Source organism: Camelus dromedarius, chromosome 1, assembly GCF_036321535.1.
Source record: "Camelus dromedarius isolate mCamDro1 chromosome 1, mCamDro1.pat, whole genome shotgun sequence".
Lineage (NCBI taxonomy): Eukaryota > Metazoa > Chordata > Mammalia > Artiodactyla > Camelidae > Camelus > Camelus dromedarius.
Window position 1 is genome coordinate 70638129 of NC_087436.1, and position 24056 is coordinate 70662184.

At 39.9% G+C, this 24056-nt stretch overlaps 1 protein-coding gene across 6 annotated transcripts in view; it reads left to right on the forward strand.

Moving 5' to 3' along the window:
- The window catches only part of SLC4A4 (solute carrier family 4 member 4), a 310190-nt gene that overhangs the window by 205485 nt on the left and 80649 nt on the right, over nucleotides 1-24056 (forward strand). For all 6 annotated transcript variants that reach the window (XM_064485250.1, XM_064485254.1, XM_031470303.2 and 3 more), the window contains 5 exons: nucleotides 272-429; nucleotides 7132-7219; nucleotides 9510-9664; nucleotides 10295-10408; nucleotides 12511-12685. In XM_064485250.1, the coding sequence (XP_064341320.1) occupies nucleotides 272-429; nucleotides 7132-7219; nucleotides 9510-9664; nucleotides 10295-10408; nucleotides 12511-12685 (690 nt within the window). The remainder of the gene's footprint in view (nucleotides 1-271; nucleotides 430-7131; nucleotides 7220-9509; nucleotides 9665-10294; nucleotides 10409-12510; nucleotides 12686-24056) is intronic.

Consider the following 24056-nt stretch of genomic DNA (forward strand, 5'->3'; position numbering starts at 1 on the left):
TTATTGAGTGAGTAAATACATGGATTGCTACATATGCAAACATTGTTTTATATGTAAACCATGGGAATATGTGCTCAATGTTTTTGAATACAAAGCCCAGATAAATGTTTACTGTAGTAGAGTGGTTAAACATACTAGAAGAATGGCTAGCTAGGGCCTGCCTGCTGTGTGTGGACTCATACAGAGGAATTCCCTTGAGTGATATATGGAATGCCTCTTCTTGTTCCCTTCTCTGGAAATAAGTTGTGCTTTCTTGGCCCTTCCCATGCAGCTGAAGAATAAGTTCATGAAAAAACTACCCCGAGATGCAGAAGCCTCCAACGTGCTGGTCGGCGAGGTCGACTTCTTGGATTCTCCTTTCATTGCCTTTGTTCGGCTGCAGCAGGCGGTCATGCTGGGTGCCCTGACTGAGGTCCCTGTGCCCACACGGTAAGCTGCTCCTGCCCCCTGGGGTCCACAGTGTGCTTCCAGGGAAAGCTCCTCTCCCTCGGGCTAGAGAACCAGCAGAATGAGGCCACATCCAGAGCAAGCCTATTAGAAAGGTTTCATCTGAAAGAATGGTTCAGACTGACTTTCACACTGTCAAGTTACTTAGCCCTTGTACAGTAGTAGGAATAATAACAATTACGATCATTCACTGGGCTATGTAATAGTTTCTTATGGATTAGTCCTTATAGATTTAATCCTCATAATATTTTTTGGTTTTTTTTTAAGAAATTTTATTTTTGTTGTTTTGTTTGCATTTTATTTGTTTTTGCAGGGGGAAATAATTAGGTTTATTTATTTATTATTATTATTTTTAATGGAAGTGCTGGTGATTGAACCCAGGACCTTGTGCATACTAAGCACGCACTCTACCACTGAACTATACCCTCCCCCCATCACAATAATATTTTTAAAGTATAAGCTGTAGGTGTATGGTTTTTACAGATGAAGGAACTGAGTCTGAGAGTTTAAGCAACTCATTCACGATCATACAGATGGTAAATGGTTCAGAGGTCAGAGTTGCTTTCATTTCCTCAAAAACTGATAGTGGATACAAACACATCTATTTGTATGTATTATATACATACACACATGTAAAGATCATTAAGCTATACATGTAAGTTTGCACTTTATGTCATGTGCAATAAATAAATCATAAACTTAAGTCTCATACAATTTTATTTTAAAGGAAGCATGTTACTGTTACTACAGTCATGAACTCATCACACTGCACAGAACCTTGGAAGTCCTCCTCTTTATTTCCTCTGTAACCGAGCTCAGCAGGGGAGTCAGGGAGCTGGAATTCTCAAGTGCAATAGGTGAATAGAAGTTAATGCTTCACTTGAACTTGTGCTTAGGAAGAGTTTAAAGAGAAGTTTTTAATCTTCAGGTTGACATCAGAAAATTATCATATAAATAAGACCTTTTCTGAGGGGTTGTCTTTTGTGGGTCCCCGGGTTTCCCAGGTGAGCAGGAAGGGCTCTGAACCCTGCTCAACCATCTCAGGTGGTCTGAGGGTGATAAACTAAGACAAGGGGCACAGGTTGGTTCTGAGTCAATTTAGAAGGAAAATTGGGAGAACATGTCCTTAGGGCCTTCCAACTCGTAGATTACAGGCCGTTTTTTCCTACCATACCAGCGTTTATCCCCCATTTTTATATTTCTTAGACACCGAAAATAGGAATAATACTTCTCGTATTATAGTATAGGAGTAATATAAGCAGTCATTGGGCAAATAGCAGAGGAAGAGAGATGATCGGAGCCGCTTCAGCTAATGGGATTATCATGACTTGTGTTTTCTGTGACTTCACTTTGTGCCTGAAAACATTCCAGCAGAGCCTCTCAGTCCTATCTGAGCAATTACCTGGCCAGCAGCTCGCTGACTCAGACTGTGGCCAAAGTCCAGCTTGTGTGTCCCTCTGGTTTTATTTATGTCTCTTTGGACTAACTTTACTGGAGCTTGAAAGAAAAAAACATGCCAAGAAGTGTTACATTGCTCTTGCTTTTTCATTTTTATTCTTTTTCTCGAGAAGCTACACATGGAAGACATTTTAAAAGGCTTTTTTATTTAACAGTAATGCGAGTTCATTGAGTAGCACATCATGACCATTTCTGTGTCCCTCTTAGCATCTGCTCCTGTCTGGCTCCGTTCCTTCTATATTGGAGGGTGGTACTAGTCTAGAGGTAAAATCTAGCATCATTTGAATTAAGAGAAGGAGCCCAAGCAATTCGAGGGGATGTAATTTAATAATGTCATAAAACTATGTCAGGGCAGTAATCTGAATAATATGTCCTAGCATGTTAACATTTTTCCAGGAAATAGTTTTATCCATTTGCAGTCCTCAGAACCAGGGCAAGCTGTAATCACTGAGTAGGGAGTCTCATTAGCTTTTTTGTGCATGAGTAATGTGGGGCCATTTACAATGGCTGCATCCTGTGAAATCCAATAAAGGAAATCCCACAGGCATTGTGGTCGTCACTGTGAAGGATGCCTTTGCACTCAGCCATGTGCTCTAACATGCGTGCCACCCTGTTGTCCTGCAGGGAGACCTGAGAAGTCTATTTCTGTGCACATCTTGTAACAACGGTCAGTTTTTATTTTGAAGGTGGAGGAAAGTTAGGCTCTTTTGCTTATTATCATTATTATTACTGTTTATAATAAATAGTGTTACTTCCATGTGCCTTATAGGAAATATGGCTGGAGCCACTCCCCTTGTGCAGGGTCCTTCTTGCCATCCATGTGAATGCAAATAAACTCTGTCCTTGGGTCTTCGGTGACTTGGGAGGATATGTTTATCATTTTCCTAGCATCTTGCAGACACTCTACTTGCTGTCATCTTACCTTTGTCCACAGAGGCCACCACTCAGTCGTATTTATGGGCCACATGAGAATAAATATTATCCCCATTTTACCGTTGAGAGATGGAGGCACAGAGGAGATTCACTATCAGTGCAGATTTTTGACTCTGAGGCCAGGCTTTCAGGGAAAATCTAAGGCGGTATCCAGAATGAATTGGAGTAAAATACTTTAGGGTTTTCCCGTGAAGACTAATAAAAACCCCTGACCAGTTTGTCCTTTTCTGACCTTGATGTTCACATCTAAGGCAGATAGTTATTCAGGGAGCTCTAGCCCTCTAAAAAATTAGAATGTTTACCCCTTTATACCACTGTAAATTAATACCTGTTTAATATTTATAAATAATGATTTGCCTAAAAGTGGCTGTTTATGCCTAATGGTCAAAACCATAAAAAATTCTACCAGAGGAATTGGGATCGAGGTCCTGCTAGTTCAATTCTGTCTTGTGTAATGACCCTCCAGTTGCTCGCTGCTGTTTATCTGATGTAAAGTGGTCGGTTATGGTGGGTTTGTACTGCTCGTGAATTTATTGTGACAGCGACAGTTTAGCCACATTTTCCAAAGCCACTAAATATGAATAATGGGTTATTTGATTCACTGTTGTTTTGAAAGAAGGGCGTAAAGGATTGGTACATGCTGAGTTTATTCTAGAAATAGCTGTGATATATCAGGAAGGTGGGGGCACATCCTTTCTGAAAAGATTGAGTGGCTTAGGAAGGCTGGCTCTTTTTCTGATATCATGCTCTGTTTCTGCCTATAATTATTTTGTGAATGTAAATATAGTCCGTTGCTTCCGGACACAGATCGTCTGGTACTTGTTTTTGCTGTGGGGAGTGCCAGGGGCAACCTCCCCAGGCATAATTAATTATATGGAAAAGTGCGTAAGATGAGAAGGGCCTCATGAAGATTCTTGAGACAACCAGGCACTATTAAAAAGTCCAACTATGGCTTGTTCTAGATATGAGTGAATAAAAACAACTCAGCAATGTAAATTAATTATTTCCCCTGAGCCGGCAACATGGGTTGTGCCCCTCCAGCCACACAAACGTGATGCTTACTCTAATTTGTTAATAAGGGAAAAAAGCTTCTGGTTAAAAATAACATCTGTCCATTGACAAAAACCAGCTTAAGTCATGAAAGTTTTCAGTACATTGCAAAAGCCGAGTTTGGCAAGATGTACTTCTGTCATAAAAGCTGTAACAGCTTTTGCTTCTTTGAGGGTTAAAGAGGAGAGAGAGAACATGTTTCGGGCAGAGGGAACGTCAACTTGATGAGTTGTTCTGTGTTGTTAGTTTTCCCAGACCTCTCATCCCAGTTTCAACAATGCAGTTCAAATTAGAGGCTTCTTAAGGGTCTGCTTTCCTGCAGATGAAATTCTTGACCTGAGGTGATGTTTCCTGCTACCTGGACATGGCCAGATTTCCCCTCTATATCACTTAAAGGAGATGGATTTACTGAATGGTTCCTGAATGGAGTAATGTGAAAATTTTAACTGATATGTAACGTTTTATTTCTCTTTGGCATTCAATGATTTTCCATTAAAGAAAATATATCTATATGTATATGTTTAAAATAAAAATCACGTTACCCAGGGGAAGAGGAATTGTACCTTTATATCTAGGTTAGTGGAACACTATAGCTCTCATGTACTGAGTTGTTGCTATGATAAATACTGTGGTCACCACTGGTCTGTTACTTCCATTCATGCTTTGGTACTGTTTCATAAAGACCAGAGTAAATATTTGTAGGAAATGTATGCCCTCATCTCATAGGATTTAGGTTATATGATCCATTACTCTGTCAGCTCTTGGACTAGCTACCCATCATCTGTCTAAGTTTATCTTTGAGGACTATTAAGGATGAGAGTATTTTCCTCGCTTTCTAACAAGACACTATTTTGGCTTTGTTGCCATATAGTCAACCTGATCATTCACTCACGTGTCGGTTGATAAATGTGCATTTTCATCACGTGTAAACCATCATGATGGAGATACTGGGGAGAGGTAGGAAGAGGTAAAGAGTGGTTCTGGGAAGGTTTTAGATATTATGCTTTACTGAGAAACTAATATTTAGATACACTGACATAATTAAAAATGGCAGGCAAAGGAAATCCATTATTTAAAAATGTGTTAAGTAAAGCATCCAAGGATTGCGTGTTTTCTCTTGCCGTTCCGCATCTGCTCCCTTTTCCTAAAACTGTGCCCCTTGTGTGCTGTCTGACGATCAGCCCTTGGGAGGCAGGTAAATAGGATGGGGAAAGGCGACCAGCACTGCAGGTGTTTCCTAATGAGATGTGTAGTTTATTTTAGGGTTAAATATTTTATGCATGTGTTGGACTCAAGTCAGTGATCTGTCCCTTTAGAAAAATGCATTGTACTGTCATAAAGAAGCACTTTATAGTGTTGTATGTGCTGGTGTATAATTTAGGTCCAGATTCAAAGGAAAAGAAGTTCTAGTTAGAAGAACTACAATCCAGTTCTAATAATGACTGCCTTCACACTTGAGCAGATTCTCGTGCCTGCTGATTGCTTTTGCTGTTTCATCTGCTGCGCTAACACTTGAAAGTGAATGTGCCACTGCACTCCACAACTGGTTTCTACGCAAATAACCCTGAATGGCTTTATGCTTATTCTAGTATAAAACCTGAGTATTCAAACTTTCAGATGAACTTCTTACGTTCTTAATTTCTGTTTCTTTCTTCACCCTTTGGATTGAATTTTTTGATGAGAAAAAGGAATTATCCATTCAAGAGTGTTTTGGAACAGACTCTTAATACTTTGAGGAGTACTCACTATCCATTCTTTCTTATTTGAAGTGAGGTATATGAATAAATAAGTAAAAAATAAAATTTTACTAAGCAAAGTCCTAAGCCATTCCTGGTCCCATAAAATCTTACCTAAGATTTCTTATCACCAGCTAAGTATCCACAATATCTTTCCCTAGAGTGACCTATGGAAGTCATAGTTGGATAGCTTTTCTCTGTGGAATCACAACCCTGGTATATGGGTTGGGCAGGTATTATTAGGCAGAATTGTGTACTGAAAAGAACAAGAGATAGGAGGCTAGCTACTCTGTCATTTACTAGGGGCAGTCTTTGGGCTCATCCACTAACTTCCTTGACCCTAGGTTTCTTCACTATTCAATGGGGATAAGATTCTGTCCTTATTGCCAAGAGCAGTAGGAGTTTAAATGATGTGTGAATGTGAAATGCTTTATTTGCAGGCTTTAAGAAGCTGTGCAAATGTACGATGTGAGCATTTTTATTGTCCTCATTATCTCCCTGTTAGATAAGACATGATCATAAATAATCAAGGCAGGGATTAATCCAGTGTTGCCTTTTGTGTATATATATTTAATATATAAAGATACATATTTAATTCATTTATTTATTGGGTTTCCTTCTCCCTAGTTGAGACAAGCATCTTTGCCCTTGTGCTCAGTGAAGGATTCTTTCCAACACAATAAGAGGTGCACTTAAATGGAGATAAGCTCATTATTGCAAGTTTCAGGACCTACTTACCATGAAGCAGTGCTTTGTGGATCATCAAGAAAACAAATCTGGAAAAGAAAAGGAGGACACCCGCAAAAGAACTTTAACTGTGAATGAGGCTTTATTTTGAATTTCTCTCATGTTTTTCTTTCTTTACTTTGGCTGTCAGCATGTGGCTTACTTATAGAGGGCTTGGTGTTTGCTGACTCCCAGCCACTTCTGAGTAGAAATATTTCTGAAAAGTACGGAGAGGATCATTTGTCACCATCCATACTGAGTAAAGAAGAGTCAGAGAAATCTGAAGATGTACTGAGTCTTTCTAGTTACTGCGCTTAATGGGTTTTCTCCAAAGATTCTGAAAGTCAGTAGAGAGGGAGACAGAAGAAAGTTTAGAAAAGAAAGATTGAATGACTCATAAAGTGACCCTTTCCTTCTCAGTGAAGAAGCTTCTCAGGTTTCTGTGCTAAATTCTCCCTTGCCTCCAAATGAACTGAACAACAATTTGTGTTTCACGATAGTGTGAAAGGGTGTCTTTCATATTACCAAGAAAATTACTTTGTTTTGTTTTTGTGTTTATTTTTTTTTTTTGATGGAGGTACTGGGGATTGAACCGTGGACCTTGTACATGCTAAGCCCTCACTCTACCACTGAGCTGTACCCTCTCCTCCCTTACCTCTGTTTTAAAGATTAATTCTAGACCTGACCTTTTTATGAATTATGATGAACATGTCTAAGTTGTGTGTATATTGAGTCTGATGAAATGTATGTTATAGCCTTTGCTTCTTTCCTCCCCCATTAGGTTCTTGTTCATTCTCTTAGGTCCTAAGGGGAAAGCCAAGTCCTACCATGAGATTGGCAGAGCCATTGCCACCTTGATGTCTGACGAGGTAGGGAATCGGCAGTATGGTGGTCTGTGAATGTCCTACTTGTGTTTTCATGCTGTGAGTTGGCTGTCACAATTTATTCAATTAGAATTACATAGTTACCAACCTTCTTTAAAACATGAGGTACAGTCATCCATGCAAATGAGCTGACATCTACATTTGAGATTTTCATAAAGTAAATTTTATGTTAGAATAAGACATATTTTCCTTTTTTCCTAAACATTTTCAGTTCTTAAAAGTGATATATGTTAAATATTCTTTAACATGTTCAGTTCACTGTATTAACTTAAACTTTATCTCTTAGAATGTTTAATATATTCATTCTGGAAATTCGAATGTCCATATACTAAATTGTTTCAGAAATAATGAGTTCTATAAACTAATGTATAATAAATGGATAATGCATTTTCCCCCCCGGGTATCAGAAAATACCTGTTTTAATGGTTTTCTTATCTTGTGGGAAGAAATGATACACATACTAAAATGCATTAGCAACTGTTACTGCAGAGTATCTAGGACTTTGGAATTATGACCATACACTCATTACAACTTTAATGTCATTACACACATTCTAGACATGACAAAACTCCAAACTAGTCCCATAGTAGGAGAAATACTATTAGAATATAGGATCGATGATTTCTGCTTTTGTGTCTTTCTAGCTTACTGTTTTCCCACATGTTTTGTTTTTGCTTCGTTGCTTGATTTGTTAGCTTCTCCATGTGTTAAATGCAGAACAGTGCATGAGTTATGGAAGTTCTGTTTGATGATTACTCAGATGGTTACTTAATCTGGGAGCACTGGCAAATAGCTGTGATGTTTTTCCCCCTTGCGGCAACTGAGCATCTCAGTGGGTTCTTTTATTTATTTTTTTGTATGTTTATATTTTCTTAAAAAAATTCTTCCTCCTAAGATGTATCAGTTAGAAATTCTTTAGGCTGCAAATGACAGAAAATCCGATTTACAATGGCTTAAACAATTTAGGGTTTATTTTGTTCACATACTAGGAAATTTGGAGGTAGGTAGTTGCTGGAGTTGGTTTAGCTTAACTGCTTAATGATAAATCAAGTACCAAGGCTCTTGCTTTGCGGTCTTAAGATGGTTACTGCTGTCACCTGCAGTGATCTCGTCATACTCAAGCCAGGAAGGAGGCAGGTAATGTTAGCTATGTCTGTCTCTTTTAACAGGTGTTCTAAAGCTTTCCCTTTTCCTTTTATCTCATGGATCAGGACTGTCCATCCTTATCTGCGGGGGAGGCTGGGAAAGTGACTTTGACTTTCCAGCCTCTATAGTGGGAGGTCCAAGAAAAAATGAGGCTGTGGCCGGTCACGCCCACTACAGGTGATATGCCGGCACTTTGTATTGCCCTCCCCTCAACCCCACAACCCCCAGACCATTACATGTTGTTTGTTGAATCGCTTTTAAAAATTCCTGTCTAGGAGAAGAGATCTAGTAGCAATCTTTAAGAACAGGCAAGGATATTGAACAGGGGCCATCTTCTCTCCTGGAGACAAAAGAATTTGAGTTACGAGGTATGAGAAGCTTAGGCTGTGTGTAAAGGACTTTCAGATCATCAGCTAGGTTAGAAGAATGGAGCGATTGACAAAGAGGATTATGTACCTCTGGAAGCCCCTTCTTTGAGTTTTTGCATAAAAGACATGGAGCATTTGCTGGATGCTTTAGTTCTGGTCTGAGTATTGCCTTGTTAAAAGATGGCTTAGTTACTGTCCTGCCTAAAGATAGACAGATGATCACCTGCTTCAAGCCCTTTGCTTTATGTGTTGCCAGTATAACTCAGGACTCAGATTTTTCTTTTTTTTTTTTAATAGCTAACATTATTTGTGTGTTTGAGAGCTACAGTGTTTGAGTCTTAACCTAGTCTTAACACTCAGCTTGAACTTTTCCTTCTTGAATTATAAGCAGTAGTTTGTCGCAGTAGCTTCTATTTCAGGGAATGATCTTCAGTATATATTTCTCTAAAACATTTTCATCTGGCTTCCATAGCAACTATAACATACCAGTGGGAGGTGAAAGGCAATGTTGTTTTACGGTCATTGATAGAAAGAAATTGTAGAAAAGAAACACAGCTGTTTTCTCATGCCTCTACCTATATTCTTTGGGTTCATAATATGAATACTGAAATATTTGGGAACAAGCTGAGCAATAGGAAATGTGAGACTATGGTTATAGTCACACTAAAGTGGATTATGGGTTGCCTTCTTCAGGCTCAGCATGACGTGAGGCATATGTGGTGTTCCCTTGCAGGATCAGCGCCTCTCTCATTGTTTTTCAGGTGTTCCATGACATTGCTTATAAAGCAAAAGACAGGCAGGACCTGATCGCTGGCATTGATGAGTTCCTGGATGAAGTCATTGTCCTTCCGCCTGGGGAATGGGATCCAGCGATCAGGATAGAGCCTCCGAAGAGCCTTCCATCGTCTGACAAGAGGTAAAATTATCAGGCTGTTGGGAGGTTTCATCCTTAAGAAGGAGATTGTGTTTGGAAAAGGAAAGAGGTTCAGGCTGCTGCCCTAATAATTTCAAGTTTCCATTTAACTTAAGGTGTATTATCCCCAGGGAATCACACATGTGCCTTGGTCTGACATTCTGTAGACACCGTGAAATGAATGTTATATGTTGTGATGTTCCTCAGTGATTACAAATTAGAAAGCTCAGATGATGATATTGCAGGACATCACAGAGATTCTCTCGGGATGTTCTGGGGACTCCCGGCACCTGTGGAAGCATCAGTTTACTCAAGATGAGTCTCTAGATTTAAGAGGTCAAGCAGTTGAGTGAGATCATTGAGGAGAAGCCATTTTCTGGGAATCTGTGATTTCCCAGGTGGAACAGTTTCCCTTCTATACCACATAAAATTCAGCTTTTCTATTCATCTGGTCATTTGTCTTCACTCTAAATAGAATACTTTAAAAGCTGTCTGTTAGGATGGCAGAAGGAAATAGCCATCTTTATCCAAAGGGTTTTCAATCCTTCTCTTTGTTAGCTAGTGCATGACACAGCCAAGCAGCAGGTGAATGAAACCCACTAATATTCGCTTGGGCTCTGTTGTCTTGCTCAGAAAGAATCTGTACTCAGGTGGAGAGAATGTTCAGATGAACGGGGACACGCCCCATGATGGCGGCCACGGAGGAGGAGGACACGCGGATTGTGAGGAATTGCAGCGAACCGGAAGGTAACTGATGGAGCCTTCTGTCTTCCATGATGAGGTTCTGTTCCCATCTGAATTTCCCTTCATCTTTGTATCAGCATTTTATTCACCAGTTTGGACATTTGGTCAGCCAAAAGATATTTATGGTGTACTGAATAAATCACAGGCCCTTGGGAGGCAGCAGTGAATTGAAAGAAAAAAAATCCCTGTTCGTTTGGGTTTTAGTTTGTTGTGGTGGGAGACTAACAATAAGCAAATAATGAAATGTGGTTCTGGTTTTATGGAGCAAAATAAAGCAGAAGTAGGAAGTTTTGCCATGGAAGAAAGGAATTACCATTTTACATAGCAGGGTCAGAGAAAGTCTTAAAGAGAATTCCAGCATTGGAGGAAAGTGTTGAAGAAGACTGGAGACAGACCCTGTAGATGTGGGGAGGGAGAGGGAACAGCAGAGTGCTTGGTGTGTGCTGGGTCTGCACTGAGGCTGGACTGGTGTGAGTGAGGGATATTAGAAAGAGAGACGGTGTGTGTGATGGGAAGCCTGAGTACTGTACCAGTGTTCCCCGCTTGGCTTTCATGATTCCATCTCTTCCTGGTCCATTTACTCAAGTGGGTAACAGTGCAGAAACAAGCAACTCCCAGGCCACTGTCTCCTGGTCCTGCAGTTGGGAATTCAGGTTCCTCAGATCATTTTGGCTAAATTTCTTTTCGTTAGAATGATTCCTTCTCCACTGTTAGGTTCCCCATTTCATCTTGGGCTAACTAAAAATTTAAGTAGGGAATTCATTTTGTGAAGATATGACTTTTTAAAAACACTGCAGGGTTTTTTAAAAACACAGAAGTATGTCATTTTAATATGCAGTTGAATCTGAATGAAATTTTCTTAACCTGATGACCCACCTGGGTTTCGCTCCCAAATTAAGAGGATGTTATTTCTCTCTCCTTCCTTCTTAAAGACTAAAGAACATAGAACCATCTCTCTCTCCCATTTTTTTTTTTCTGAATAGTTCTTTATAAACTATTTCCATTAGGGATATCCTTTTCCTTTTCTGTAGATAAAATTTCTAGGATTTAACTTTTTTCTTTAACCAGACTGTAATTTTATTCTTGCTTTTGCACCTTTCCTAAATGCACTGTGTCTGCGGTATGCCCGGTACCATGCAGGGCCCTGTGAGGACCAGGAAGACTGAAGCAGGGCACTGAGCACAGCTAAGACAGGCAGGCAGACAATCCTGAGAAAGTGTGGTAGCCCCTAGTGCAAGTGGCCTACTAGTGGAGGGTCAGAACTTCAGGGATGTTGAGCTCTGAGGAAGGGCATCGTAGGCAGAACGCACCGCAGGGAGCAGGCTGAGATGGGAGGTTTGGTTGGGAGGGTGAATTGACAGATGCACAAGTCGGCTGACCTGCTAACGACTGTGATGGGGCTCAGCTTTCAGTGCTTCCCACCACCCTGCCCCCGCCCCACACACCTGTGTGGCGCCCTCAGTTCCTGCCAGTCCTCCCCTCAAAGTCGCCTGCTTGGGAGGCCTGTTCTGGCCACTCTCATGTTTCAACCACAGCAACCCTAGCAGTTCAAAACCTGCCTCCCCACTTAGTTTTTTCTTTGATTTTTAGCACCATGCATTTTACTTACTTTGTCTCCCCCACACAGAAAGTACCTCCATGAGGGTGGGATTTTTCCCCCTGTGTTGTTCACTGCTGTGTTTCCAGCACCCAGCACAGGGCTGGGCGTATCACAGGTGCCCAGCAAATGTGTGTGAAGTGAACGAGTGAATGATGAATGAGGCTGGAAGGGAAGCTATGGCAAGATTATAAAGGGCCTCGTGTGGCCTCACATGTTGGGATGTTTTTCTTCAGACAAGAAATTTAATTCATCTACACAATTCACTCTCACCTAAAGACCAACTGTCTAGCTTCTAGGGAATGTGACACCCAGGTTGGTGACTGAAAAAGAGACAGAAGATTTATTCCTTCTATAATTTTCTGGTTTTTATCTTAAGTGGTTAAATAGTATCTTGTTGTTTCAAATGCTTTAAATACAAATTCTTCGTGGTTTATTAAATGACCTGTTGGTTAATTTAACGGTCACTTAGTTCACGTTGTCACGTGTTTGCTTTCTCCCTACCCAGGTTCTGTGGTGGACTAATTAAGGACATTAAGAGGAAAGCACCATTTTTTGCCAGTGATTTTTATGATGCTTTAAATATTCAGGCTCTTTCAGCAATTCTCTTCATTTATCTGGCGACTGTAACTAATGCCATCACTTTTGGAGGACTGCTTGGGGATGCCACTGACAACATGCAGGTGGGTTCGGTTTGGGGAAGATACAAATAGTACAGCCCAGACCGCCGTCCTCAGCCCTGCAGCTCCGCGAGCAGCAGATGGCCTTTCGGTTACTCAGCGTGATTTTCTTTCTTTTGCTGGATGCTGCATTTTACTTTGCTTCTGGCCTGCTGCTGTATTTCCAGCGTTTCAGTAACTGCAAAAATAGCTCGATGAAATCTGGCTTGAGTCACAAGTGGGGAAAAGAAGGGAAGGAAATGAGGATATACAATTCTATTTGGGCAAAAGCACATCAGCTGCTTTAATTTTGTGCCGAGTGCAAGGTTTAGGTCTTCTGTTACCTTGAAAGTACGGACCGTATACTGTTAAACTTGACCACACTCTTCCAGGAATGCCTGGTGAGCTTCATTTCACAGGTGAGCAAACGACTGAGTGATTTGCTCTGGGCTAGCTTTACGTCTCTATTGGTAGAACTCAGCTTTAAGGAATAAAAGGGAAGAGTCGTTTTTGCTGTACCTGAATCTGCCTCTCATTAGTCTGTGAAGACTCTGGCTTGACTTATTTTGTACCAACCTATATTTGTTGGTTACTTCGCAGGTAGTATTCACCCTCGTTTTGTCTCAATAATAATCTTTTCTATCACTGAAACTTCAGCTATTTTAGGAGGGTGGGTACAGCTCAGTGGTAGAGCACAGGCTTGGCATGCGAGAGTTCCTGGGTTCAATCTCTGGCACCTCCATTATAAAAGAAAAAAGAAAGATATTTTAAATTCCCTCAGTTGATCCAGTCATTAAGGGAAAATAGGCATTGTGCTAGGTTCTGAGTATACAGTAGTGAATGAGGCTGATCTTACGAAAAGAACCGGATTCAAGCCCTTTTCAAACTCTGTCCCTCTGTTACTTCTTATTACTGTTTAACCTACGTGACATTCATAAGTGCTGCCAACCAGCTTATTTAAAAAAAAAAATACAGCTGATTCCAAAAGATTGCTTTTCCTCTACTTCTGTTTTCTCCCCTGGGCACATTCATGTTTTAGGTTTCTGCTTAAACACAAAAATAAGATGGAGACACTCTATGACATCTAGGTTGATCCAAGCAAAAAGGGAGAAATCACTTTAAACAATTGCGTTTCATTTATTAAGAGCACTTTTCTCTTTCAGCCTCTGTCTCTGGCTGTGTAGCATGTTACCCCAAAACCAGAGGCTTCAAACAACCATTTGTATTATTCTCTCTCCTGGTTTTGGTGGTTGATGGACTCAGCCGGGTGGTTTTCTTTGGTTCTCTCAGACTTGTTGTGAGATGGCAGCTGGGGTTGGAGTTGCCTGAAGGGGTCTGCACTCACATGTCTGGTGCCTAGGCTGGGATGTCTGGAACAGCTGGGGACTGAGGACTCCCCACGTGACTTTTCCACAGGGCTGGCTTGGGCTTTGTCACAGCTGAGGACTGTGATGACTCTGAAGAGCTCCTGCACCGTTGTAGGGGGGAAGAGTCGCCACTCGGCTTTGCTTTTTTCCCATGTGAAGATGCACTTGGCATTACTGCATTTTCTGATTCTTCCATGAAATTCTGGTGATTTTTAAATATTGGCAACTGATGAGCATTTAAAAAATTACATTGTACTGGCCAGAAAGCACATCTCCGTGTGTCCTCAGGCCTGGGGAATAGACACCAAGCACAGCAGGACTGAGTGAAGTATGCGAAGAGGGTGCGTTTTTTCCTCATTCATAAGAAGGAGTGAATAAATTAAATGATAACAGTGATGTCAGTCATGGTATTCTTACAGAATCTGATCCACATCCAATTGGGCAGCTATTCTACGTCTAAATGAGAGTGAAATGGTAACTAAAGCACATGATGTGAGAGAACAAGTGGGAAAGAAAGCACTGGGGAGGCTCCCTGAGGCCAGCGCAAGGAAGGTAATACCTGCTGCCACGTGTTAAGAAAATCAAAGAAAGCTGGCTTGTGAGAGGGTGGCAAGAACACAGCTTCCTTCTGTCTTTCAGAATATATAGCGACTTTCTTGTGAAGATAATTTTTCAACACATTTTTTTCCAAAGATGTTCTTCTCATTGAGGTGGAGACATTATGCCACTCCTTATGTGTTCGTTTATTTTAAAACTGAATCCAACTCCTTTTCAAATTCATAAGACGTAGCGGTAAATCACTGCATCTGAGACGAGGAAGAAGTCTGTTCAAGTCTGTTGTTGCTCCCTCCTAGGTGAGATAATTTCCCTACGAGCAAGTCCTGTATAGTAAAGGGCTGTGTTGTGTGACAAATGTAGTTACCATGGTGTTTCCTCCATTATCAGTGTCGTTGGAAATGCCCTGCTGGTGGAGCGAGCTGTTTCCTGGGTTCTGAAGATTTTAGGAGAAATAGACATGCTTTCATTGCATCAGGATGTCCATTAAAATGACCATTTATTGGGTGTTACTCCTGGAAGTCGACTGAATTCAAAGTATCTAATTCAAAACTATCAGGATAATTTGCCAGCCACCATTTGATCATTTTATTAATAGATTTTGTAACCTCCATTGATAGTTTTCACTGAAACTGTGAATTCGTTATTTTAAAAATTTCTCTGAATAAAAATATTGATGGACGTATTTTCCTCTCATTTCTGAAGACTTTTTCCTTTAAGAAATGTATTGGTGAAATACTGCAGTGTGGGTACTTCCAGTGGGTGGCAGAAACACTGAAAAAACAAGGATAAAAAACTAGTGATTGTTCACAGATACTTGTTGAACTGAACAGTCTTATAAATTTCTTTTGGGTGGGATAATATCAACATAAGGGTTATATCTGAGCACTGGATTTGTGGATGTAAAATAATTTGTAGAAATATAAATTGACTAGTGCATGCACATGCATGCCCAGCTTGATAGGTACACAATAATTTTACATATTCTAGTACTTAAATATGGAAACATTTTACCTGTAGTCATCGTGTTAGGTTTTCTTGCGATGGTAGGTGACTTAGGTTGGTATATCTATTTTGAAGACCAGGGAGTAAGGTGATTTAATATGTTGCAGGGCGTCTCAAGACTGAAAGGGTATGCATTTTGACGTTCAGGGGTTTTGATGTTCTGGCAGTAGATGTCGTCTTGATTTGGCATCAGGAAAGCAGAGTATTTTGTGGTTTTGGTGCGAAGGCCCAGGTTATTTCACAGGTCTAAGGCAGACGTTGATTCATTCCTTTGCAAATTTTTATTGAGTGTCTCCTGTGTGCCAGACACTATTTTAAGTGCTGGGGATACAGATAATGTGACCAAAGTAGGTTAAGAATCCCTGTTTTGTTGTATTTACAGTCTAGAGTGTTGATACAGCAATCCTTTTTTATGCCCCTAAGAGATAACAGGAGTGGGTGTGGTGGGCTTATTTGTGGGGGTGTGGAGTTGAAGTCCTCTGGCTTCCTTTGACTTTCTAAACACTAGATCAAGGCTAAGCAGAAAAGCATTGGCACAGCCTGGAATAATCTTCAGTTATATCACGTGCCTTCGTAAATGTGGCAGTGGGTTATTCTCAAAAGCACAGGCAGCTCAAATGAGTCAACTGAGAACAGCATCCTTGCTTTTTAAGGCAGGCAGCTCAGAGATGGTTCACATAGGGCCTTTATTGTGAGGCTACAAATAGACATGGGTGCTGGGGAGAAGCATGTTGTGAAAACACAGATGAGTCACCGCACTGGTGTCGTTCAAGCAAACTCTTCTGCCAGCTTCTGTTCAGGAGGTCTTGCCTGCTCAGAGACAGGGATTTACATTTAAGCATTTGTTTCAGAGCAGAAACATATATATATACTGAGTTATATATATTTAGTAATCATATATATGTACGTATCATACATTCTGTGTGTATATACACACACATTGTATATACGTATATATGTCATACTTATATACATACATATACACACACATATACCTCTTTAGAAGCAGATCTTGGGAGCCATGTGGATCATTTCCCATGAAACTGTGTTCAACATAAAACAGTTGAGGCTACAATGGCTCCAAATATAATCCAATTTTAATGGGAACATAGACAACTGTACGAGTCCCCCAACTTGTCATGTACATCGTGCTTCTCTGAGAGGACTCTGAGGCTTTCAGAGGGGTTTCATGGATTCCTTGTTAAGTGCGGGCAGTTAAAGTTGTGCTTGGGCTTCTGGGTGTAACTAAACTGCTTTGCCAAGAGTTGACCTTATGTTCGTCTAGGATCTAGCCCTGGCCTGTGACTGGTTCCTGTTCAACAGAGGACAAGAGCATAGGCTTTCTGAGGTCCAGGAATTGTGCAATCCTCTTGTCCTTTTCAGTAAGTCCCACTTAATACTGCCCTGTTTCACCTTACCATGCTGTCAACAAGGGCTTTTAGCTTCAGCATCCTAAAAACATGTCCTTTCCACAACTAATCTCTCTGAGACCATGCATGTGAACTTTGCATTGTATTTATATTCTTGGTTGCCAAGTAGGCATACTGTTCTATTCATTTAGATGCTTTTAATTAAATTGTTAAATGTCAATTTAACAAATACTTATGGATAGCTTAGCCTATGGGTAGGACACTGATATAAGGAATACTTTTTTCATACTTTGTGGCCAGTCTTTGTGTTATTTAAAAGTTCTTAGCTTTATGGAACACAGAAAAGTGCCTTAATTTAAATCAACATTGTTGATTTTGAATGAGCACAGTGTAGAGAGAAGATCAAGTGAAGAAAGTCATTTAAATTTTTTTTTCAGGAGTAAATATAATTCTATTTTCACAAGACTTTTAGCAAAAGAATACAGTAAGGTTTTCAGAATTCTCTGAATTTCCAGATATTTATGGAGCCTAACAGCACATTTTAAGGGAACTGATTTCATAATAAGCAACATTTATAGCTGGCATCTCCGAATTTGAGGCTTTATTTTAACATCCTGCTGGGCTGAGACTATTGAATCAATCTCCTTGAGTTGGAAGTGGATCATTTCTTATTCAAATATGATATTCCTCAATAATATAGACAAATCTTTATGAAGCTTATCACGTGCAATTTATAACAGCAGAATTAAAGCAACTGATAATGGCTTTACTACATGAGGACTGTATACTAATTTCACCTTACCTGAATGTAATATAATGGTGCCAAAGTGCATTTCTTCCTTGAAGTGAAAATAAAAGGTAGCATGTTAATCTGCACCAGAAACCTATTCCAGTTTCAAAAAGTTAGGTAGCCTGTTGGAATGATCCAATTAGGTTGTTTTGGTAAGCAAAAATAAATGTCTTTTTAGTGACAAACTAGAGGACTGCATTGCTTACTTGCCTCCAAGGTGTACTGGTCATTCTTTTTCCCTGGAAGGAGATTTAAATAATTTGCTTCATTTTCTGTACAAGTTTTGTTCAATTGAAGTTAAGTGATTTTTTTTTAAAACCAAATTTCACTTACTAGAAAGAACCTTCTTTGGTTGTTTTTTTTTGTTTGAAAGACCTTTGTCAACCTTATTTTCTTGGTGATCAGAAAATGATACCATTTGGGCAGTGTTGGGGATCCCAAACACTGCTAAATTCTAAAATTATTTTGTGTTTGGCTTGAAATTACTTTAAAATGGCTTTATTTTTAATAAGATATAATTATGCATTGTAGAAAATTCGAACAATACAGAAACACTACATAGAAGGTAATTTTGCCGTTGAAGCGATCACCTAGAAATAGCCATTATTAACATTTTCATGAATATCTTTCCATACATCTTGCAATGCACGTGTAAACAGATCGGCACATAGGATTTTATGTAGATGAGATCATATGCCTTCTGTTTCATAACATGACTAGCATTTCATGAAAATCTTTCTTCTTCAGTTTGGATCTTGAACATCATTTTTAATGGCTGCCTCTATTTATACACATGATGCATGTGCTCTAATTTACTAAATAAATTCTCTATTAGTAGACTTTCAGTTTTTTCCAGTATTTTTCATTTATAAACAAACCTGGTGCTTAACTGCATTTTCATTCTTTGTAATCACCTCAGAGTAGATTCCTAGTAGAATGTGATTGCAGGATATATTTTATTTTTGATATTTATTTCAGATTACACTCCACAAAGGTTATACCAGTTTATACTTCTGCCAGTAATGGACCAGAGTGCTGGCTTGCCCACACTCTTGCAAAAACAGAATTTGTTTCAGATTCTCATTTTTGTCATTCTTTGGGTTGAAAAAATGATGGCTTCTTCTTTTTTTTTTTAATGACTTTAAAAAAAAGCAATCTAGTTTTATTTGTTTACTTTGGTGGGGGGAGGTAATTAGGTTTATTTATTTAGTGGAGGCACTGGGGATTGAACCCAGGATCTCATGCATGCTAGGCATGTGCTCTACCACTGAGCTGTACCCATCACTCCCCCCTTGGCTCATTCTTACTCAATTTCAATGTCTTTGATTTTTAGTGAGGGTTAATATCCTTCCGTTTTTATTGCTTACCTCTGCCTCTTTACATCTGTGCTCTTGGAATATTTTCCTTTTGGGCATTCATTTTCTTGTCTCATTGACTTGTAAGAACTGTTTGTATACTAAGGATATTTTCCCTTTGCTTATCCGAAATATCACAAATATATTTTTTCCTAGGTCTGCCTTATGTCTTTTAACCTTATTTGTGATTTCTTTTGCTATAAAGATTTCAATTTTTATGTAGTCAAAATCCCCAATCTTTTATAGTTTCTTATATTTGTTATATATTTAGAGAGGCTTTCCCACCCCAAGATTAGAAAAATATTTACCCACATATCTTTGTTCTTTTATGTTTTCATTTACATTTTTCGACCATCTGGAATTGATTTGTGTGTAAGGTTATACTGGTATTTGATGTTTGGGAACTTCAGCTGGTCTAGGTACGCATTCACAGCTCTTCAAACAAAACAGTATTTTAAAGCCTCCCTTTCTTGCTCATCCATTCCATTGGACTTGGAACTGAAGTTCTTTGGTAAAGACCTTGGCTCGTACTTTGCTTCAAGCAGAGAGATAATTTGTCTTTTAAGTCTTCCCTCTTTTTTCGGTTCCTGCTGGGCAGTGTAAACAGCAATCCTGTGGATGACGACCAAGCACTTTTAGGCAGACTAGATGGCAGTAAGGATTTGGCAGCTGTGATCTGTCAGGACAGAAATCACTGATTTATAGTCTGTAGCTACACAGGTGAAATAAAAAATGAGGGTTGTATATCCAGTCTTCTTCCCCAGTGTAGATGAATGGTTTGTGTAACCACCGATCGATCATTGACAATGCTAGCAGGTGGTCCTTATTTTGAAAGAGGAAGGGAGGTTGCCTGAATGGCTACATCGCATATTTGGACCATCTGAGAATCACCTGGGGAACTTTGAAAAACTATGAATTCCCCAGTCCTGATCTTCAGAGATCCTGATTTAATTGTTCCGAGTGGAGGTAAAAAAATCAGTATTTTTTTCCCTTAAAAAAAATAAACCCTCCCAGATAATTCTCATGTGACCCAAATTTGATTTAGATATTTGCATCATTTCTCCACTTAGTTTTGATCATATGGCTTGGTTAATGTTGGGGACCTGACATCAAAACTCCTGCAGGTAATTCAGATTTGTCTGCTTATTTCCAGTGGATGTGTTTAAATGGCATTAGGCTGCATCATTTTTCTTGGCTAAATTTCAGAGTCAAAGACTCATCTAGAGACACTGAATTTTATTATTCAACATTCTGTGCAGTTTGTGTAGATTATCGCCAACGTGGGCTGAAATTTCTTTTTAATGATTAGAAAACATTTTAATTTTTTAAATAGAGGTTTGAAATTCAGCAGGAATATTGGTGACTATTTTATCATTTATTGTCACCAAAATATTTTCTTTCTGAAGTTTTACTTGATTGAAAATTGTTAAATAGAAGAAATAGACTTTTGTTTTCTTACACAGTTTTGCATTTGGATTAATTATTAATCCAAATGATATATTCCTTAATAAAGAGGACATAGAACAACAAAGGTCATGCTTTAGTGTTGTATGAAGATACGGAAGATACTAAATTGCGATAAAGTCAAAGTTGACAGCATGAAATTTTAATTTGTAATGTTTTATCATCTTGAATGTGCTTGCTTTGCATTAGCTATGACAGCTGTGACGGCCCTGGCAGCTCCTGGCACAAGTAGCTCAAAGACAAAATGCTGGTGCTACCAACATTTGCGTTTTTCTTTTTATAAGAGTCTTGTTCCTGTGGTCAGATTTGTTTCGTGCTTGATTTTTCTGTTATGAGACTTGGGTTGATTTTCTTGGCTGTTTTGTAAAACAAGGATCATCTTTGGTTTAACTTCATCCCATCATGTAAACAGAAAACTATTTGCAAGTTGTTTTAGATGTGGATTTTGACTTCACTGCAGTAAAGGAAGACAAACGACCTTGTTTTACTCTGGTTGACTCCGCTTGTCTAGTAACAGGGGATAAGGAGGAGCAGCACTCAGTCAGTGGCCGGAACGTCACCCTCTCAGGCTTCTGCTGGTTTGGAGTTGGCTCTGGGAAACACTGAGAATCTGTAGAAGCTTCCCTCTCCCTTTATCCCCTGGAGACTAATCTTCGTCTTTTCTTCCCATGTTGCCCCTTTTGACTATCTGTCTCCATCTCCTTCCTCTCTTGAAAGACGGAGAAGTAATAGCAGCAGACTGGGAGGAAGGGGGTGAGAAGCAGGGAGAAAAGGGAACCGGCATTTTATTGTATCTCTGCTTTATTTGTAGCTCTTTATATAATATTGTCTTACTTAATCTAAATAGTTATCCTGTGAAATAGCCATTATTTTACAGAGGATAAAATTAGGAGTTAGAGAGGTTGATGACTGGTGGAGCTGAATTTAAACTCAGATATCCCAGACTCCAAGCCATGCTCTCTGTGCCGGGCCACCTGTGAGAGACCTTGGAAGAGACTCTCATCTTGTATCGAAACAGATACATGATGTATAAAAACATATCCAGCAAAGACTGTGTTAAGCACTTTACATGCATTATCTAATCTAATGTTCACACAAATGGTATAGTGCATAGAGAGGTTAAGTAACTTCCTTGAAGTCATCGGTGGAGTAAATGGTACAGTCTCGGTGCCAGCCTGCGGTCGTCTGACTCCACAGTCCTTTGTTGCACTATATTGCTGTGATGTTTTCCTCCTATGTGAAGAAGCTAAAACTGAAAGAGGTTAAGTGATCATCAGCTCTTTGGTGGCAGAGCAATCTAGGCCAGTTGTTAGCTCTTTCTTCTGTTCCACAGTGGACACACCTGATCAGAAATGGGATAAAATAAAAGTCAAACCAAAATGTAGCTGGAGTGCTCTTAGGCACCTGATTCTGCCACCCCTCCAAGCTCAGCCGTCTCCATCCTTATGAACTGCTAGGGAATTTGTTTCTCTGTGGGAAATCAGGTGCAGAAGCGTCTTTGTGAAAAATACACACATCCACATATTCCTTTTTTTTTATATTAGTGAACACACTGAATATAATAAATCAGAAAAGGGGTTTTTGATAGTTCACCTTTAAAATTGCTGTAAATTCTAATTACAGTTAAAGTAACATTATTCATTGCATAAGATTATTTTCAAAATGTCTGTATTGTCAAGAGCAACATGTCAAAATGTGGTGAAAATAGTTCTTTTCTCAGAAAAGCTGGAAACATCGCTAAGTTTAAGCAAGTTTCCAGTGCAGTGTGTATAATAAATCACCTGTCTCTGTTTCTAAATTGTCAGCAACAGAATGGAAACTGTAGCTCTTAGGAAAGGATCACGAGCTGAAGTAAAAATAATCTACCTTTTAGTAGGCACCTTTTTAACTTGCATAAGTCAAAGCCAATCTCTCAAAGAGATTACTTGTTATCTTTAACTGATGGCTGTTGGTCTTTGATAAGTGGGACCTAGAGTATGATTTGGGCATCTTCTTCAATTCCTTTAGCATTTGCTGGGTGCCCACAGAGCACAAGGAGGGATGGTGTACAGTGATGGGAGAAAGAGAAACAGGGATGTTACCAGAGACCCTGCCCTTGCCCCCCAGAGACGTTATAGCCACATCCAATCAAGTGGAGAATTCTTAACCCGCATTCCTCCTTTCTTCATTCATGTTCTCCCTTACACCCAGGGTGGGCTGTAGTGTGACCCTGCCATAGTGAGGAGAAATAGTCACTCCTCCACGCTTGATGAAGAACGATACAGTGAAACTTTGCCTATCACATGTGCCCCGAGTGTGTCTTGTCCTGCCCCTCGGAGCCTTCCAGTCCTTCCGCTTCCATGTTACGCACACTAAAATAACTCATGAAAAGGAAAGATAAACTATAAAATAAAAGCCCAATGTCAGCGCACAGGAGGTGAAAAACTGCAAGTCTCAGGAAATCCCAGCCAAAGGCACATCTTTTCTCTTTGCCGAGGGTGCAGTCATGGTTGGACAGGCACGCATACTCCAAACACTCACTGTCCCACAGTGAGGGCGGATTTGTTCACATCATTTAACCCTCTGAATCTCAGTCTCTTCACATGTAAGAGATCAAGACTAACACTATGTGTTGGGCACAGGGGAACCTCTTTCTCTCTTCTCTGCCTAAGTGCCGCCCAGTGCTGCTAGCCTTGCTTGTTATTCTGCTTTCTGTCCCCTGAGGAATACAATGAGTATGTATGAGATGGCTGTAAAATAACACGAGGGTACCCTTCAGCCATGCGGAGAGCTCACATTTAGTAAATGGGGTCCTCTTACCAGACCCTCCTGCCGGACTTCAAACCCAGACATCTTGGATGGAAGTAGCTGTGCTGAGCTGTTCAGAACGTGTCTGCTCACTTGTTAGTTGTCCACTCTCGCTTTTTTGCCCTATCCTCACCCCCACCCCATTATCACACAGTGCTGTGCTCAGGGATTTTTGTCTGTTTTCCCAGTTGAATTCTACCCTTAAAAGAGGGAAGGATATGCTATGGCCAATGTCATCCTAAAGAGAACATTGCTGGCTCTGAAGCTGTGTAAAAAATATTTCGGGTGATCATTATAATGAGGGTCTCCTGGGGTGGCTTTGGAGTGGGGATAGCACTTCATGTGTTAGGTTCTGTGAGCTGATTTTTAAAAATCTGTTTATTTATAATGATTGTGGGTCTATTATATGATAAGGGAATGAAACATTGCCGGAGAACTTTGCGGGCAGTGAAAGTAGGTGACTTAGTGAGGCTGACAGGTGGCTAGGTTAACTGGTAGGGGCAGAGTAAATGACTGAGGGCCACCTCCCATTCCCCGGAAATCCACCCTGCTCAAGTCAGAGGGTAATTTAGATTAAGAGGTGGTTTGTTTTAAGTAAACATTAATCACACTTCCACGAACAGGTAATTTATTGTGCAATTGAAAAGGGGGCTCTTCCTATTACTGTTTCAGTATTTACACATATAGTTACCAGGATCATGC